The 17,062-nt window shown below is 45.0% G+C and overlaps 1 protein-coding gene across 1 annotated transcript in view; it reads left to right on the forward strand.

The window, feature by feature from the left end:
- ABCA12 (ATP binding cassette subfamily A member 12) overlaps positions 1 to 17,062 on the forward strand; it is a 79,607-nt gene that overhangs the window by 25,322 nt on the left and 37,223 nt on the right. The window contains exons 10-23 of the mRNA XM_033065322.1: positions 86 to 4,210; positions 4,812 to 4,927; positions 5,572 to 5,678; positions 7,132 to 7,385; positions 7,496 to 7,608; positions 8,052 to 8,176; positions 8,990 to 9,163; positions 10,025 to 10,189; positions 11,254 to 11,455; positions 12,044 to 12,183; positions 12,742 to 12,861; positions 13,986 to 14,076; positions 15,382 to 15,561; positions 16,422 to 16,728. Coding sequence (XP_032921213.1) covers positions 86 to 4,210; positions 4,812 to 4,927; positions 5,572 to 5,678; positions 7,132 to 7,385; positions 7,496 to 7,608; positions 8,052 to 8,176; positions 8,990 to 9,163; positions 10,025 to 10,189; positions 11,254 to 11,455; positions 12,044 to 12,183; positions 12,742 to 12,861; positions 13,986 to 14,076; positions 15,382 to 15,561; positions 16,422 to 16,728 — 6,219 coding nt within the window. The remainder of the gene's footprint in view (positions 1 to 85; positions 4,211 to 4,811; positions 4,928 to 5,571; positions 5,679 to 7,131; positions 7,386 to 7,495; positions 7,609 to 8,051; positions 8,177 to 8,989; positions 9,164 to 10,024; positions 10,190 to 11,253; positions 11,456 to 12,043; positions 12,184 to 12,741; positions 12,862 to 13,985; positions 14,077 to 15,381; positions 15,562 to 16,421; positions 16,729 to 17,062) is intronic.

Below are 17,062 nucleotides of genomic sequence, written 5' to 3' on the forward strand. Positions count from 1 at the left end.
ATCTATGATCTTTGCTCTAAATCACTTTACATTTCCACTTGCATTGATTTCATATTCACTAAAACACTTTTTTGTTCCCCTCCAGAAAAATAAAGTCACCAGAGATTGGTGGAAAGCACTCCAAGAGATCCATTAATTCAGATGATTTAGAAGCCATACAAAAGCATCTACATCGTTTAAAAGGCTTTGAGGAAAAAATGAATAGAAGTGAATTAAAAAGCTTAAATCTATTCAGAAATTTGAAGAATGAAACATTACAGAAATTGTATGCATTTCTTGAACTGGGAATGAATCCACATCATGATAATAAATTAAAGGAACCATATAATAAGGAAATAATTGATGAAATCTATAACTTCACATCACCGCAATTACAGAGTGACTTTATTGGGACTTCCATTTTCAATACAACGACCCAGCGGCAAGAAATTCAGAGGGCTTTAAAATTAGCTACAATGCTTTGGAATCCAGCTCTCCTAAATAATTCTAATTTTAGTACATTGCAAACTAAGGATGTTCTCAAAACGTTGCTCTCCACAAGCATGCCATCACTTCTGGAAAGTCTCAGAGACCTTTTGAGTGGAATGCAAGAAATCCCATCTGTGTTTTCTGATGATCTGCTTGAGCCTGAGTCCTATAGAAACTTCCCAGAGCAACTCCTAGCTCTGCAGAGGATGCTTTATAAAAGGACAGGTGTGAATGTAGGTTATCAGTACCTCCTGCTGCCTGTGTTTGAGCTGATGAGGGCTGTAGAGAAGTCCATGGGTGAAGCCTGGTGGGATGAGTTGAATGTGTACTGGCGCCTTGGGGAGAAGCTGAGATCCATGAAGTGGAATAACTCAGCCATGGTTGCCTATGGGCAGTTCTTGGAGGTGTTAGACAGCCATTTGCAAAAGCTGAATAATAAATCAAGTGGTGTCTTCAGTGAAGAGTTGGATCAGCTGTCAGAATTTATAACAGCCGTGTTTAAAGAGTTTGGGGAAAGCTCTGGAGTAGCCAATATCTCACAAGTCACTCAAGCCATCCAAAAGACATTGTACATATTAAAAGACTTACAGCTGAATTATAATGTCAGCACATTAAAATCTATAGATCTTTTCTTTAATTTTAACAATAAAACCTTGGAGAGCTTGTCTGAACTTGTGAGAACAGGAATGAAAATCCTTCATTATACAAGTGCCAATGAAAGTTCCAGTGAAGACATCATTAACCCCATCTATAATTTAACACATCTTCTACTGCAGGAGTTCAGCCAGACTCCCTCACAGCACAATGCCTCACTGCAGGCAAAAATTTGGGAGTTCCTTCATTTAGCCTTGGGTCCTTTCCTTGACAAGAGCAGCACTGGCTATCGGACATTCCAGAACTGCTCCTTTGAAGATCTGCTCAATGTAGCCCTTGAGGTGCTGTTTGAAAATGCCACTCTAAGGGAGGCCTCAGCCAGGAGCCCCTGCAAGCCTCTCTTGGATTCCTTGGGCATGGATGGTGGGACAGGCAGCAATGACAGCTTTCCCAGGATGTTCCAGCTGGCCATAAGAGACCTGAAAGTGTCCCCAGAGTTTGCTGCTGCCTACAACAACAGCAGGGAGCGATTCTTCAAGGAGCTGTCGTGCCTCAGCCGAGCTCTGCACTTTTCTCTGAGTGTCCTTTCCAAGTTCAATGTGGTCTCTGAGCTGGGAAACTCGTGGCTCCAGGAGAAGTTGAGAGCCCTGAGTGCAGCCACAGAGGGGTTGGTGCAGGGTGATGCCTCGTGCCCCATCCCAGCCCAGGATGTGGGTGATGTGTCCCCATCCCAGCTTTGGAACCTGCTCCTTCCTGCCCTGAATGAAACAGTGCTGAGCTCCCTGAACTCCTCTGCCAGCTGGGAGGGGCTGCCTGTGCTTTCCCATCTGTCACCTCCTGCTTCCACGAGGAGCAGCAGTCTCTATGAGCTGCTGCAGGTGGGCAGAGCTGCCTCCAGCCAGCCCGAGTGGGGACACTTCTCCCGGCTGTGGCGTGCCACTGGCAGCCTGCTCACCTCCAAATGGAGCCTCACAGAAGTGGCTGAATATGTGGAACTCCTGCAAGTCATGAAGAAAGCTCTAATCCTCGTGGACTTTGGGGTAGCTCCTGGAAAGGCGCTGGTGCATCAGATCTTTCATAATTCTACTGAAGCAATTAAATCCTCAGATCTGGGTGATTTGTATAGTTCATTAAAACTCCTTTTCAGTTCAACTTCTGCCACAGACAGCACACTGGACTTGGAAAGAATATTTCAGGAAATACTTCCTCTCTATGAAGGGGGTAGTGAAGGATTGTTCTACTCTGATCCCTATGGAAAAGAAAATCAAGATGTTCTGACTATGGCTGCAGTGATTTGGAATGAGATAATTTTAAACAGGACTCATTTTAATACAGAGAATGCATGGGAAGTTGTCAAAATGATTGCACTCGATGCAATCTCGCTTGAAGACATTGAAAATTATCTCAGCACAAATGAAAAAGTGTCATCATTATTTGCTGACTTCTTGTTGACCCCTGGAACTTCTGAAAATTTTGCAGAGCACCTTTTGTCCCTTGAGCAGCTTCTTGGTGCCATGGAAAAGGTGAATACCAGTGATCATTATCTGCTGATCTCTTCTTTGTCTGAACTAATGCAGAAACTCCCTCCTGGAAAGCTGGAAAATGAACTTGGTGCTTTCTGGCACATTGCTGAGGGTCTCCAGTCATTGAACTGGAATAGTACAGACAGTCTCACTGCCCAGTCACTTCTGGACATGCTGCAAAATCTGCTAAATCTGATGAGAAATGACTTGAGTCTTCCTTTCAGTAAGGAACTGGAGCAGCTGCTAAACTTTACTTCCTCCATCTTTGAGCTGTATGATGAAGAAGACTGCAGGGGAACCAACATCTCCATGTACTTGCAGGCCATGCAGAGGGGTATCTCATCTTTGAAAGGTTTGCAGAGAAGGTATGACATCAGAGAGCTTCAGTCTATCAGCCTTTTACTTGATTCTTACAGTAACTATACCCAGAGACTGATGGAAATTTGGAGAGCAGGAATGGAAGTTCTTCATGACACCAACTTAAACAAAACATTTGAGGAAAAAATGGACATTGTCTATAATTTCTCACGTTTGCTGCTGCAGGAGTTCAGCCAGTCTCCTTCACAGCACAATACCTCACTGCAGGCAAAAATTTGGGAGTTCCTTCATTTAGCCTTGGGTCCTTTCCTTGACAAGAGCAGCACTGGCTATAGGACTCTCCAGAACTGCTCCTTTGAAGATCTGCTCAATGTAGCCCTTGAGGTGCTGTTTGAAAATGCCACTCTAAGGGAGGCCTCAGCCAGGAGCCCCTGCAAGCCCCTCTTGGATTCCTTGGGCATGGATGGTGGGACAGGCAGCAATGACAGCTTTCCCAGGATGTTCCAGCTGGCCATAAGAGACCTGAAAGTGTCCCCAGAGTTTGCTGCTGCCTACAACAACAGCAGGGAGCGATTCTTCAAGGAGCTGTCGTGCCTCAGCCGAGCTCTGCACTTTTCTCTGAGTTTGCTTTCCAAGTTCAATGTGGTCTCTGAGCTGGGAAACTCATGGTTCCAGGAGAAGTTGAGAGCCCTGAGTGCAGCCACAGAGGGGCTGGTGCAGGGTGATGCCTCGTGCCCCATCCCAGCCCAGGATGTGGGTGATGTGTCCCCATCCCAGCTTTGGAACCTGCTCCTTCCTGCCCTGAATGAAACAGTGCTGAGCTTCTTGAACTCCTCTGCCAGCTCTGCAGGCTGGAATAACCTGGCCATGCTCTTCAGGGTGGCACAGGATGAGCTCCAGGACCTCCTGCAGAGGCTCCAGGGCACCTTCCACCTCACTGAAGGCAGTTATTACACAAGTGTCTGGGATGTGTTTCACAGCTTCCTCAGCACCAAAAGGAATCCAACAGAAGGAGCTTCCCTTGCAAGGCTGCTGGAAGCAGTGGCAAGCAACTCTGCCAGGGATCTGTCAGCTCTAGAAATCACAGAAGCCTCCCTCTACATTCTCAAGGGGCTGAACATCTCTGGCCTGCTGAATGAATTCAATATAAGTTCCAGCTCAGCTTTTCTCTCCAACAAAACCAGTTTTAACAGTGTGATTGATATCGTTGCTCATCACTTCACTGTTGTGGCAGAAACCCTTTACAACAAGACCCTGCCTTGGACCCTGAGTGACCACACTCTGTCCCCAACCAGCTTGATCACACAGTGAGTTTGAGTTCTGTAATTCCATGGGTGGGTTGTGACCATCATTCTCATTCAGCATGAGAAGTATGGAATTTTCTTCCAGTGGAACAATCTAAGCCTGTAATTTAGGACACAAGGTATAATGTGGGTTAAAGTGAAGAAGAGGAAACTTCTCCTTGAGCTGAAAGTACAGCTAAAAGTCAGACTTACAAAAATTCTGTGTGTTGACATGTACCAATGCTCAGTGGAGCAGAGTCCTGAAGGAGTCTCACCACCCATGTTAGGCTCTTTGGAAAATCTTCCTTTGTGGGATGGCTCTCTAATTTTTGATCCTCAATCTCCCTTAGGTGTGCCTTTCCATCTATGTAATGCATCCATCACATAGATCTGAACTTTTCAAGTGTGTTTTCTTATTTTGAGAGTGAATGACAGCTTTGGGAAATAACAGCAAAAAGAACTGAAGGAATAAAACTGGGAGGGTACCCACTTAGGAGAGATGGCTTTCATCTGGAATTCTTGTTTACTCTGCCAAGGAACAGCACTCACAGCTGACAGGTTGCTCACTAATATATACCTTGTTTTTGAAAGGGAAGCTGATTTAAATTCCTATCTTATTTTTCAGATTTCTGTTTTCAGAATTTGAGAACACCATCTTGCAGGTGACAGCGAATAACAGCTATAACCCTTACCTGATGTGTTTAATAAAGGCCATGGAAGATGAAGATGGAGAATTGACAGGTGATCATGATTTCATTAACTTTGAGGGCCTCAGCTGCAATGTGTCCTGCCTGTGTTTTGTCTAATGGTGGGAAGGAATGGTGCTATATGGTTTTATCTGCTGGTGATTAACTGGAGCTGTGAGAGCTGGGGAAGCCAGGCTGGGGTTCTGTTTGAGTTATGTCGTGTTGTGATTATGAGTTTCCATCCCAGTCTCTCCAGAAGGCACATTTCCTCTTCTCGCTGTGATGACAGGTTGCTGACACTCACACAAAGCAATCTTACCCACAGAAACCTCTTTCCCTTCACAGCTTTATGTAGCTGTAATATGACAGCAGCTATTTCTGAGAGTTAACATGGTATTTCACATAGATACTCATCATTTGTGCTTGTTGTAACACCTGAGAGGTTTTACCTGTGCAGCTGTTACCAGGGTGGGATGGATTTCACTAGGAACAGAGCACCTACTTGAACTCAATCCATTATAACCCAGATTACATTTTAGGCCTTGCTCTGTGATTTTAGAGGTCCTCAGCCATGAGAGTTTGGTGGAAAGTAGCAATGCTCAGTTGGCCTCAGAATAACAGTGCTGAACTGATATTCCCATCTGTGAAATTTGTGGCATTTTTGTCTGGAGTAACTATTGTTTTTTTCCCCCTGAACAGAAAACATCACACTGCTTTTGAAGCAAACTCATCTGAAAAAGGACTCTTTTATGCAAAATAATACCTCTGAGAAACATTCATCCATACCAGAGCTCCTGAAGCTAAAAGTGAGTCTGCTTAAAATGCTGACTTGAAGGACATCCCGCAGTGATACATGAATGTGCAATGGTGGTTTTGAAAAACAGTGTATGGAAAAAAGTTTTCTTAAGAGAACAGCTGATAAAAAAATAGGACTAAAACTCTATATTCTGCCTGCTGCCTATATTTGAAGGTCACCTGTAAACTGGGTTGAGGAACTTGTTCTTTTATCTGTCCCTACTGAGTGTACGCCCATTTTTCAGAGAAGGTGGAGCTGTTCCTGTTCTCCCACAAGCTGGATAGGATGGCTCTGTTCTCCACCAGCCATCCCAGAAGGATGAGCTCTGCAGAGGTGGCCAGTGCCACCACATTCCTCAGTGCACCAGTAGTTTTAAAATTCAGTATATTGAGACTTACTGAAGCAGCTTGCAGAGCTGAGATCTTTGTGGGATGCCTCAGCTTCACTTGAGGAGGAAGTAGGGAGGAGTTCTCAGAGGAGCAGATAGGGATTAGATACCCCTGCTCTGCTGAAAATCCATGGAATTGTGCACTCCTAATTGGCAGTTAGATGCATGACTAACTGGGTTAATGCTGTGCCTGAGGAGCTGTACCAGCACCAGTGTGGCTGGAGTCAAGTCCCCACATGCTCCTCTGGCCCCAAATATCTCACAACACCAGAATGGCTTCTGAGATTAAGCACCACTATTGATTCCTGGACTTCTCTCACCAGCTTTGGCTTTGGCAGTGCCTCATTTGAATAAAATGCTTCTTAGCCCATGCATTCATGACTGCACTAATAGCATGCATGCCCTTAAGTGTATTGCTTCATATGAGAAATAGCATTTAAAAGTCCTTTTTAAAAAATACAGCACTGTGCAATGTTGTTGCTGTGTAGTATATCTGTAACAATAATATGATGAGCCTCAGTGTGACAGGTACTTAAAGGCATAATCCTGAAAATAATTCTTCCCATAAGAGCCTGATAATGTAAATAATGATGTCAGACAAGAGGGAAGCCCATAATAGCAAAGGACTATAATTTTACAGGGGTTGGCAGATGAGGAAGCTCTGACTTGTGGCCAAGTCTCTTTCCTGTGCTGCAGTAGGATGACCAGGTGGTATCTGAAAGGCTAAACCTGTTGTGCAAGATAGATTTATTTGGTCTCTGAGAAGATTAATTAGTAAACAGGCAAGTCCAATGGAGTATTGCTGTCTGAGTGTGTTGGGCAGGGGAAATGGCATGTTAAGGTTTGCAAGGTTTATTAAATCCAGCCAGGTCTGCCAGAAGCTCACACAATGATTGTCACAAGCTTTTCTATTGGAGACCTTTTAAATGAACTAAATATATATAGTTTTTTAAATCCTAGTTCTGAGGAGAGATAGAAAGGGACAGCTAGACTCTTTAAAGCTTGCCTTTTATCATTCTGTCATCTAACTGGTGTTTGTGCATTTGTCTTCCTTTTTTCAATACGTCTTTTGAAGATCTCTCGCCTGCGGGATCTGACAGCACTTCTGTGTGACTACGAGAGCTTGAAGTCAATCCAGCAGCTCTGCCACCTCCCTGAGGTTCCCTTTGGGGAGCTGTGTGAGCAAGGCCAGTCTCAGGAGCAGCTCCTCCGTGCTGCTGAGCTGAGCAGCCAGCTTGTGACCAATGTACTGAGCCACAGGAGGATCTCCCAGGAGCTCCAGAATGTACTCATTGGGGATGCCACAGACATCCAGGCACAGCTGAAGTGGTGAGGCTCTCCCTCTGAGCTAGACTGTTTTTGTATTCTCTTTATGAAATGACTTCTTGCCTGCTCTTTATATTCTCAGTTTTGTTTGTTGCTTTGTTTTTCCAATTCAGGCTTCAAGAAAATGTACCAGAAATTGCTTTCTTTCAAGAGATTCCTCAGTATATGGCTACTTTGAATTCCGTGTTGAACATGACTGAGGGTTTGACTGACTCAAACAAGCAAGGTACTCTTCTGAATTTCCTTACAATGTTGGTGAGCATCACCACTGGTACCACACTTTCTGCTGGAAATCCCAAGAATTGCCTAGCTGCCAGGAAGAAGTGATATTAATGAAATAACCATACACCCTGACCTTGGGATCCTTTATCTGGGGCAGTTCTAGAAACTGTTCAAATAAAGTGTGGTTTGTTTATTTACAAAGAAAGCACCACATCTTTCCATCTGAGCAAATTTTGCTGTCCAGAGATGTGATAGCTTCAGCCCACAAACCAGACTGTAAAATGTAGACAGTAATGACTGTGTGTTCCAAGTTTTTTTGGCTTTTTTTTCTTAGCAGTGAGGTACCACACTTCTATACTTCACATCAAGTCTTCTCTGGGTGCTTGAGATTTTCTGTGTGTCTGGAGAGTGCTGTTACATCAATTGTTCTTTGACTGTTTGTTCCAGAAAAGTTGAGAGATGTGTTTAAAAATGTGGATCAGCTCAAAGAGGACCTCAGAAACACAACAGGAATGTCCACAGCCAGCATTGATGCTCTTCTGGAAGCATCCTTCCCAGAAAACAGCAGTCAGGTGAGCTTGCTGTTATCCTTTTGGGAGAACTTATTGCTTTCTACTGCTCAGACCATTAAAACAGTAATTTGTTAGTGAATGCAGCTAAGCAGGTCACTGGGTGTGTGACAGCACAGATGACCCCACAGGGACAGACAGCAAAGCATGTTATGGATTGGAACAGCCACCAGGAATGCAGGAGGAGCATCACTGTTGTCAGTCCAGCCACTGGAGGCTGGGAGCCATATGGTCCCTTTGGCTGTCCCCAGGAGCTGGGCAGCAGGCAGGAGCCTGGAGAGGGATGGTTCTGATCCAGAGCAGGGCACAGCTCTCTGGGACACACTAGTGGGGGCTGAGCAGGGTTTTTAGTCAGGTCCTGGTCACTGAGGAGTTGTCCCAGTCCAGGTGGAAAAGCACATTTGTACCCACAACGTGTGAGAGCACTCAGAGTCCAAAAATACCCTCCCAGATGAGAGATGAGCTTCCCTTCCTCAACCTCCTGCTCCTGCAAGCAGAGCTCCAGATGCTTTTTCCCTTCCCAGCCATCTTGTCTGGACTGGGCTCCAAAGAGCATGCTCTTTTCCAAACTTCACATGCATCAGTCAATGAGAAATTGATGCCACAAAAGCTTTTACTACTGTGCAAGCTGGGTAGTAAAACACAGTCCTTAGGATTTGTCCCTGGGAGTGGGAGTAATGGGCAGGCATTTTCTGCTTCTTGGGTGGTTGAAATATGGCACTGTGGAAAGAACAGCAACCAGGCAAGATTAATCCACTCATGGTGGAGTGTGCAGTGCACCCCTAACATTTCTCTTTTCCCTTTGTGCACACCCAGCTCATCTCTCAGGTGCTGCAGCTGGAGTCCTGCAGTGCCCATCCCACTGACCCACAGCTGCAGGTGGTGCTGCAGGAGTTGTGCAGCCTCCCTGTGCCAGAGAGGACTCGCAGGACCTACCTCCTTGGGGTCACCCTGTTGAGACACTTGGACATTTACAATTTCTTCTACAAGGTTAGTGCTGGATTTTCAGAGTGCTTTCTACAGTCCTTGCTGCACATGGTGACTGAAAGGTTATAAAATATCACTGCAGTGGCCAGAAGCTACACTGATTTACACAAGCCAAAGATCAGGCTTTGCTCATGCAGCAATTTTTATTGCATATCCATGCTGTGACAGCGTGGATATAAATGAGAATCCCAGCTGGTGTAAAGCAGCAAACCTCATTTAAAGGCACTGGACCTACTCTAAATGCCTCCCTATCTGCTAGTATCCTTTATGTGCTGTCACAACCTCTTGAACACTCCCAGCTGACCCAAAAATAAGGTACTGAGCTAAATTTTGTGATTCTTTGAAAAGGGAAGCCCTGGAAAATGTCCTGTAAGGTCTATTTTCCCTATCTATTTGTAACTAAAAAGTTATTAAATCATTCAAATTTCCCCCCAAATATAGAAACAGCATCTAAGAAAACATTCACAGAGAATAGTGAGCACATATTTAAAAACACAGGAGTGATCTTGGGCAGAAAAAGTTGTTAAATGCCAATGCCAATGAATTTGGGCTCAGGTCAAAAGTCACTGGTGGTGTTTGACACCTGTGAAATGAGAGATTTGATCATATCCCAGCCAGTAGGTGACACGTATTGCCCAACTGTAGGTGTTTGAAAAGACACTATTAGATTATGTAATGTTCAGGGGAATGGTTTGCAAAAGTGCTTGGGGATTTAGGAGTTCATTTCCCATGGGACACCCACTCTGTAAGGCCTCCTGAAAACCCCACAGTGCTCATGTTTGACTTGACACAATCTGGGCGTGTGCCTGCCTGTGCATGCACATTCATGCTGATCATAATTGATTTCCTTCCTGCCTCTTGCAGATGTTTTTCCCCAAGGAACTTCAGAAACCCATGGACAAGATGCTAGGCCTTCTGACAAAAATGAAATATTTCAGACACCAGGTTGAATCTGGCATTGATCCATTGCTTCAAGCTATTCATTCCCTGAAAAACCTCCGACAGTCCAGGAAAACGCCACTGACTAAGGTATGTGTAGCCTGCATGTGCTCTTGAGGCAAAATACCACTGAAATGGTTTCCACTAGGATAATTTCTTATCCTAAAAGCCATGGGTGCATTAAACCATAGATTCTGTTTCAAAGCAACAGTGTTCTGAGAAACAGCTCCATCAAACTTCCTTCTGGAAGTGTTCAAGGCCAGGCTAGATGGGGCTTCTGCAGGTGTCCCTGCCCATGGCAGGAGGTTGGAATGAGGTGATCTTTATGGTCCCTTCCAACCCAAACCATTCTGTGTTTCTGTGTTGCCTTCCTGGGAGAGTTTTGATTTGGAGCAGTGGGACCATCATGTGCTCGTGAGTGGGGAGCACATGCTGTGGGAGAAACACTTGGAGCAAGAATGTCTTGAAGGAGGGAGGACCTCAGCAAAACAGGATCAGCTGAAATCAGCTGGAAGGATCAGCTGAAAACAGCTAGAGAGCTACACACTAAAGGCAAAGCCACCAAAGTCAGCAGCAAAAAACCAGCTTAGCTTTAGTGTGCATTAGATCACACCCAAAGCCTCGAGACTGCCCAAAGCATTCAGTACAAACCCATTACTGCTCTGACAGCTGCAGTAACTCCAGGGTGCACTGCCTTCATCCAGCACAGTGTCCAATCCATCTCTGATCCATGGTCCAGGAGAACACAAGTGACAGGAATTGTTCCTGGTCATCATTCTGCCTGCACATTGCAGAGCCACGTGCAGCCATCGACTGGATGGGGACAGTGATGTGCACACATCCATGTGACAAATCTGTGCTATAACCCAGGTGTGTGAATGTCACCAGGCACACATTATAATGGGAATTTCTCTGCACACATTGTAGGCACTTCCCACATTGGCTGTCATACCTGGAAATAAATGTGCCACCTCTGTCATAATAAAAATGCATTATTTCCATTTTTCCTATTTTTTTCCTTTTTTTATAAAGGCAGACTTCTCATAAGAAAGCAGCATAAAAATGTTCAGTCCTTTCCTTCTCATTCTGTTATTTCTCTCCAAGTGGGGTGCTTTCAGCATGCAGGATTTGTTTGTGTTTTGTCTTTTCTGCAGGCGTTGTTTAAACCAAACAACTTCAGGATAACACATGGCACTTTTAAATCTATGTCAAAAGTCCTCTGCAACCAGGAGATCACACCCCTGTTTTTTGAGTCGTTGCTTCCAGACTTTGGAGACCCTGTGAGCAACAGTTCTCATGCAGAGGATGCCCATGTCCAAAAGCTGATGAGGAAATATGGGATTCCTCAGGATTCCAGTAAGTCTGGCTTTTCCCTAGGGCACAAACGTTTCAAAGCTGAACTCTGCTATTTCCAGACAGATCTAATGCTGAGCTATTCTCCATATGTCTCTGAGGGCTGTAAGTGCTCATTATTTATGGTAGCTGAAGATCTGCACTGCCCTAATTATTGGTGGTTTATTTCCATAAATGTTCAAAGGGAAAACTGCCTGTGCAGCAGAGCAGTGCTTGACACTGCACTGTCTCCCATTTGTTGATGATCTGGTCCTAGGGCTTGACAGGTCACTGCTTTTTCTTGATGTGTAGTTTTTCTGACTGTACTGACATTATTAGCTCCTCTGAGTTCACAAAACTCCATTTAACCTTCGAGCAGATAATGTTGGCTCGAACAGCGAGACTCTTGTTGTCTTGAGTTCAGCAACAGGAGATCTTGGGGGTGGATTGCTTTTGTCAAGATGCATTAAATCAGTCAGTGAACAGGGCCCTGAAGTCATTCACTGGCCACAGCAACAAACTGGGCAGATGGGAGAAAAAACACACTGGTAGCTTTCTTGTGTCTGGTCTGTTTGTTCTCTGTGCAATTTGTTTGCTTTTCTCCCCTTGCAGCCCCGTTTTGCTTATCCTTTTACCTGGACCTGGTCAAGACCCCAACTGGAGCTTTGATTTGGTCTTTCTTAAAACCAATGGTGCTTGGGAAGATCCTTTTCACACCAGACACCCCAGAAACTCGAGCAATCATGGGAAAGGTATGGCTCTGTTCCAGGACATCAGGATGCACCCACTCCAAAGGGATAGAATTTATCTAGCACTGGCTTGTTTCCCTGGGAGGCAGAGGGCTGCTTTCTCACTATTTGGAGTATTAATCAAATTATCATTTCATGCTTGCTTTGCTGGCCATATGAGTCATCTTTTGTCTTTGATTGAATCTTCCCTCCAGAGGCTCCTGTTGGTCTAATATTTATAGGACAATTGTTTAAGGCCTTCAGTTTATGAAGTTTCACCCCCATATTTTCAGCCAGTAGGAGAGATGTGTCTCCTGGGACAAATGCTGTAACCAATACTTGTTCACAGGCAGACCAGTGGTAGGTGGAAAGCAGAAATTCAAGACATGCTATAAATACAATATTTTTAAGCACTTGCAAAAATTCAGTGTGCTAAGGAGTATTTTGCCAAAGAATAAGATGCTAGGAAAAATCCTAAGGAAAACAAATTTGGTCTCAGCTGTTTTATCAATTTGCTTATTGGTTAAAATCTGTAAGGTAATGAGTAAATTAATCCTTGTATGTTGTGGGCTTCTTTTGTAGTCGAATGCAACCCTGGAGCATATGGCTGAGTTAGCCCTGAAGTCCCAGGAGTGGCTGGACCAGTCTCCTGTCATCATGAATTCACTGACTAAGTTAAACCAGACTGTTCCAATGATCAAGGTATGACTTCCCCTCTGTCTCTTGCCAGGAGGGAACTGGGAGGATGGGTTTGTTCACTGAAGTAAACTGGGGATGCAGGGACATCTCAGGTCAGCTGGGGAGACCCCTCTCAGGGTGTCCTGGACTTCACAGTTTCTGTGCCTGCCTGTTCCCTTAATAGAGATGCTCCTGAGTCACCTTTCCCTGCAAATTCTCTTTCCCAAATAAGCTGTTTGTAAAATGCTCCCTGACCCTGGCCATGCTGGGACCTGCTGGAGGGCTAAGATGAGCAGGGAGCACTCTTCAGTTTGTAAATTAACTTTCTGCTTGATGGAGTGATCCAGCCAGCCAAGACAGGCAAGAAATGACTTTTTCAGAAAATGAAACAGTGTCCTTAATAACCATGTGGTTCTGGGTACACACATAAGAGCTAGAAGATGTTTTGTACCTCAGTGAATGTCAACAAAATTTCTTTTTCCCCCTCCTAAGAAGCCTAGCCTTGCTTGGATACAGAAAGCAGTAGACTGTAATGTTACACACACTTGTTTCCCATTCTCTGTAGTAAAAATTGCCTCCTTTTTTTACAAAAACGAGATCCCTGGAACCCAAAAGCACTAGCAGTTAATTTTAGGGGCTGGAATTCGTTCTAATTCCCATGGCAGCAAGAGAAAATCCAGAGTGAAATATGCAAAAGTGAAATTAAATATTCTCTGCTGATTGCAGTCATTGGTGGGATAATGAAATATTCAGCCAAACAAAAAACCTGTGCTGATCTCCAAATCAAGTTTTGGTTGGCTACATGTTGTGCTCTGGCTGTGTTCACAAGACTTAAAACAGGCACCAGGGAAATTTACTTTTGGAATAACTAAAATTATCCATGATTTTTTTTTTTTATGGGACTCTAATGCCTGGTGGAGACTCAGTAGGCATCCTTTCCTGACTCAAAGAAGCACTGACTTGGAGCTCTCTGTGACATTCTCATTGCTGGCATTTGCCCATGCTGATACAGAGTGAAGGGAGTAGGGAAGGGGCTGTACAAATGCTCAGTGAAGGCAGCTGCTCCATTGTATTTTAGAAATACACAATGAGTGAGCTCAAAAGCTTCTGGTCAAAGTGATACTTTGTCTTTCTCTGCTTGTTGACAGAATGCCCTGCAGAATCCCTTTGTGCAGGTTTTTATCAAGCTGATGGTGGATTTGGATGCAGCTGAGCTCCTGAGTCAGATAAATGAGCTGGGTAAGTGTGTCCAGATGTGCTGCCCTCTTCCTTATTGTACTTCAGGTCTGGGAGCTCCAGAGCCAGCCAGATGCAGCCATCCCCTAGTCAGCTCTCCTCTGGCCCATGTGGAGGCTACAGGGGAAGGCAATCCCAGGTGTGATCCAGAAATCTTGCAGGGAAAAGACTCTTAGAGAGCTAAGTGTTGGTGTGAAGAGATGTTTCTCCTGGGTGCTAAGGGGTGGAGGGATGGGAGGCTTTGCCGCGGTGTGTGGCCACTGGAGGACACTGTTTAGCCGTAATTATGATTTCAAATGAGCTACCTGGGACTGCTGGAAAACGTGGAGAGCTCCTTTGCATCGCAGCGACGCTCAGATGAAAAGTTCTCCAGAGCAGAATAGCCAGGGATCAGATAAATGTACCCAGGCTGATGGAGCCAGAGGCATCAATGCAGGAGATGCTCTGCTGCAGTTTGCTGTTCTCTGGTGGGCTTGCAAGGCCCTTCAAGGTGACATTTGCTGCTGTGCACTGTAAGAATCACCAGTAACAGTGGTGGTGGGTACATCCCCTGTGAGTGCACATGGGGATCACAGTCCCTACCTGACTGGCCTTGCTGTCCCTACCTGCTTTTGCAGTGAGTGGCCAGGCTTGTCACCATAAATTTGGACTGTGCCAGCGAAGCCCAGCAGCAGCCAAGAGTGATTATGGTCTGTTGCAGTCATTTACATCCAGTTGGTGATGACCCCTGTGTTATTCATGAGCAGCAGCTCCTGCCTTAACTCCCCATAAAGCCTGCAGCAGCTGTTTCATATTAGTTACCTTGCATTATGCAGCCACCTTTGAAACCTGCCAGCAAACAGCAGCATCTTTATTAACTGCAGCAGCAGGTTCAGTCCACACATCAGCACAGCACACACAGCTCTGCCTTGATGTGCTTGGGTAAAGCACATCCTCCCCTGAGACACGGCAGCTCAACAGGCGAGTTGATTACATCCTAAACCACAGAGGGTGTGGAAGGAATGGTGAGCACCATGAGCAGGTTAGTGGGGACTTCAATTTGGGATGGCTGTCACATCCCATTGCTGGCATCCTCCCAAAGGCAAACTCATACAAATGATTAACATAAAAACTGGGTCAACAGGATGCCTTCATTGCATTGCTGAGTGCAGGAATGTATTTCACACTTCTTATTTAGTGTGATGGGGTTGGAGTTGTTTCCTTTCCTGCTTTCTGGTGTCATCATCAGTGTGAAGGAGTGGAATGATGGAATGGGTTTTTTGCTGGGTGCAGTGATGCTGGAAGGCTGGTTTGTGGGTTTTTTCCTAGATGATATCCGGCTGGAGCTGCAGAACAATGCTGACATTGTGGATCAGCTGAACACTTTGGCTGCCCTGGCTGTGAACGTGTCCTCCTGCGTCTCCTTCAACCGCGTCCAAGCAGTGCAGGACCTGGATCAGATGGAAGCTGTGGCTAAGGAGCTCTTCCTGAAGAATGAGCTGTTTGCAAGTATGTGACAGTCCCAAATCCCCCTGTCAGTTAAATTTCACCTGATGCAGTGTGGGAATGCAGCATAAAATATTTGGTTTTTCAGCACAACTGTTGTGGTCTCAGATCCCACCACACTGCAGTTGATTTGGGGCAAGTGTGTGTGGGACCTGCACACTGAGACCTCCTTTTCATACCTCCTCTTCCCTTACTGTGGTCACCTGGTGATTTCTCTTGATTAATTCTCACTTTGAATAAAATCCCACTGCCCCAAGGTGACCTTTGTGCAGGCACTTTCAAGCTTCCACGGGAAAAGGTGCTTTAATCAAGAAAGATATCAGAGAATCATTCAGGTTGGAAAAGACCTTTAAGATCCTCAAGTCCAAATATGAGACAGTTCAATTTATTACAGGGTCATAAATCACTTGAGATATTCCAGCCAAGCACCATAATGGTGTAGTGGCTCTTCTCAATCATACTTTTCCCCTTTGTGGGATCAGACTGCAGAGAGGGGTGGAGGGAGCAGGAAATAGGAACTTACATTTGTCATTAATGTATCTTAATATTTAAAGAAGGTCCTCAATTGAGATTTACTCATAAATCCTGTTTGGTTTTATACTTCATAATTGAGGAGTGGATAGAAACTGCTTCTCTTGGAACTTCAAAACCTGGTAATATTTGTCCTTTCCTGTAGTGGCAGTTTTCTTCTCTGTTTGTCCTCCATTCTATCATATGTTTTATATATAGAATAATCAGGAAAAAACATTGTGGATAGAAAAACTGAGAGGAAGCCTTGTAAAAATGAGGAGTTCCTACACATCTGTGTGTGCTGCTGCCATGCTGCCAGCTCCAAAACAAGCCCTTTCCCTTTCTTTTCCCAGGTATCATTTTCAAGCTACCTTCAAGCTCTCCACACTCAGTGCATGGGGGCCTGTCCCTCCCTCCTGTGCTCAACTACACCATCAGGATGAGCAGCAGGATAACCCAAACCACCAACAGGATCCGGGAGCGCATCTGGACCGTGGGCCCGCACAACTCCACCTCCCAGAGCCAGATTTACAGCCGGGCCTTCATCTACATCCAGGACAGCATTGAAAGGGCCATTATCGAGCTGCAGACTGGCAAGAAACCAGAGGAAATTGCTGTGCAGGTCCAGGCCATGCCTTACCCCTGCTACAACAAGGATATGTGAGTTTGGGTGGCTTTTCGCTTCATGTTTTGTGTCAGCTCATCCTGTCTGGTGGAGTTCACCAGCTGTGCTTACACAGTAATTTCACAATTATAAGCCACACCATTTTGACTAAAATTTTGGTCTGAACCTGAAGTGCGGCTTATAGTCAGGTGCAGCTTATATATGGACAAAGAACGAAAAGTTGCTGTTTTAGTTTGGAGGACAGGTGTCTGCTGAGAAAGGCAGGAGTTTCTCTTTGAAATGGAGAATGTAAACCCCCTCCCTCCAAATTATTATAATTTTGAAATCAAGGGGCTTTCAGGCAAAGATATGGGAATTAGGAATAACAGT

The sequence above is a fragment of the Catharus ustulatus genome, chromosome 7 (assembly GCF_009819885.2).
Source record: "Catharus ustulatus isolate bCatUst1 chromosome 7, bCatUst1.pri.v2, whole genome shotgun sequence".
In the NCBI taxonomy this organism is placed as follows: Eukaryota; Metazoa; Chordata; class Aves; order Passeriformes; family Turdidae; genus Catharus; species Catharus ustulatus.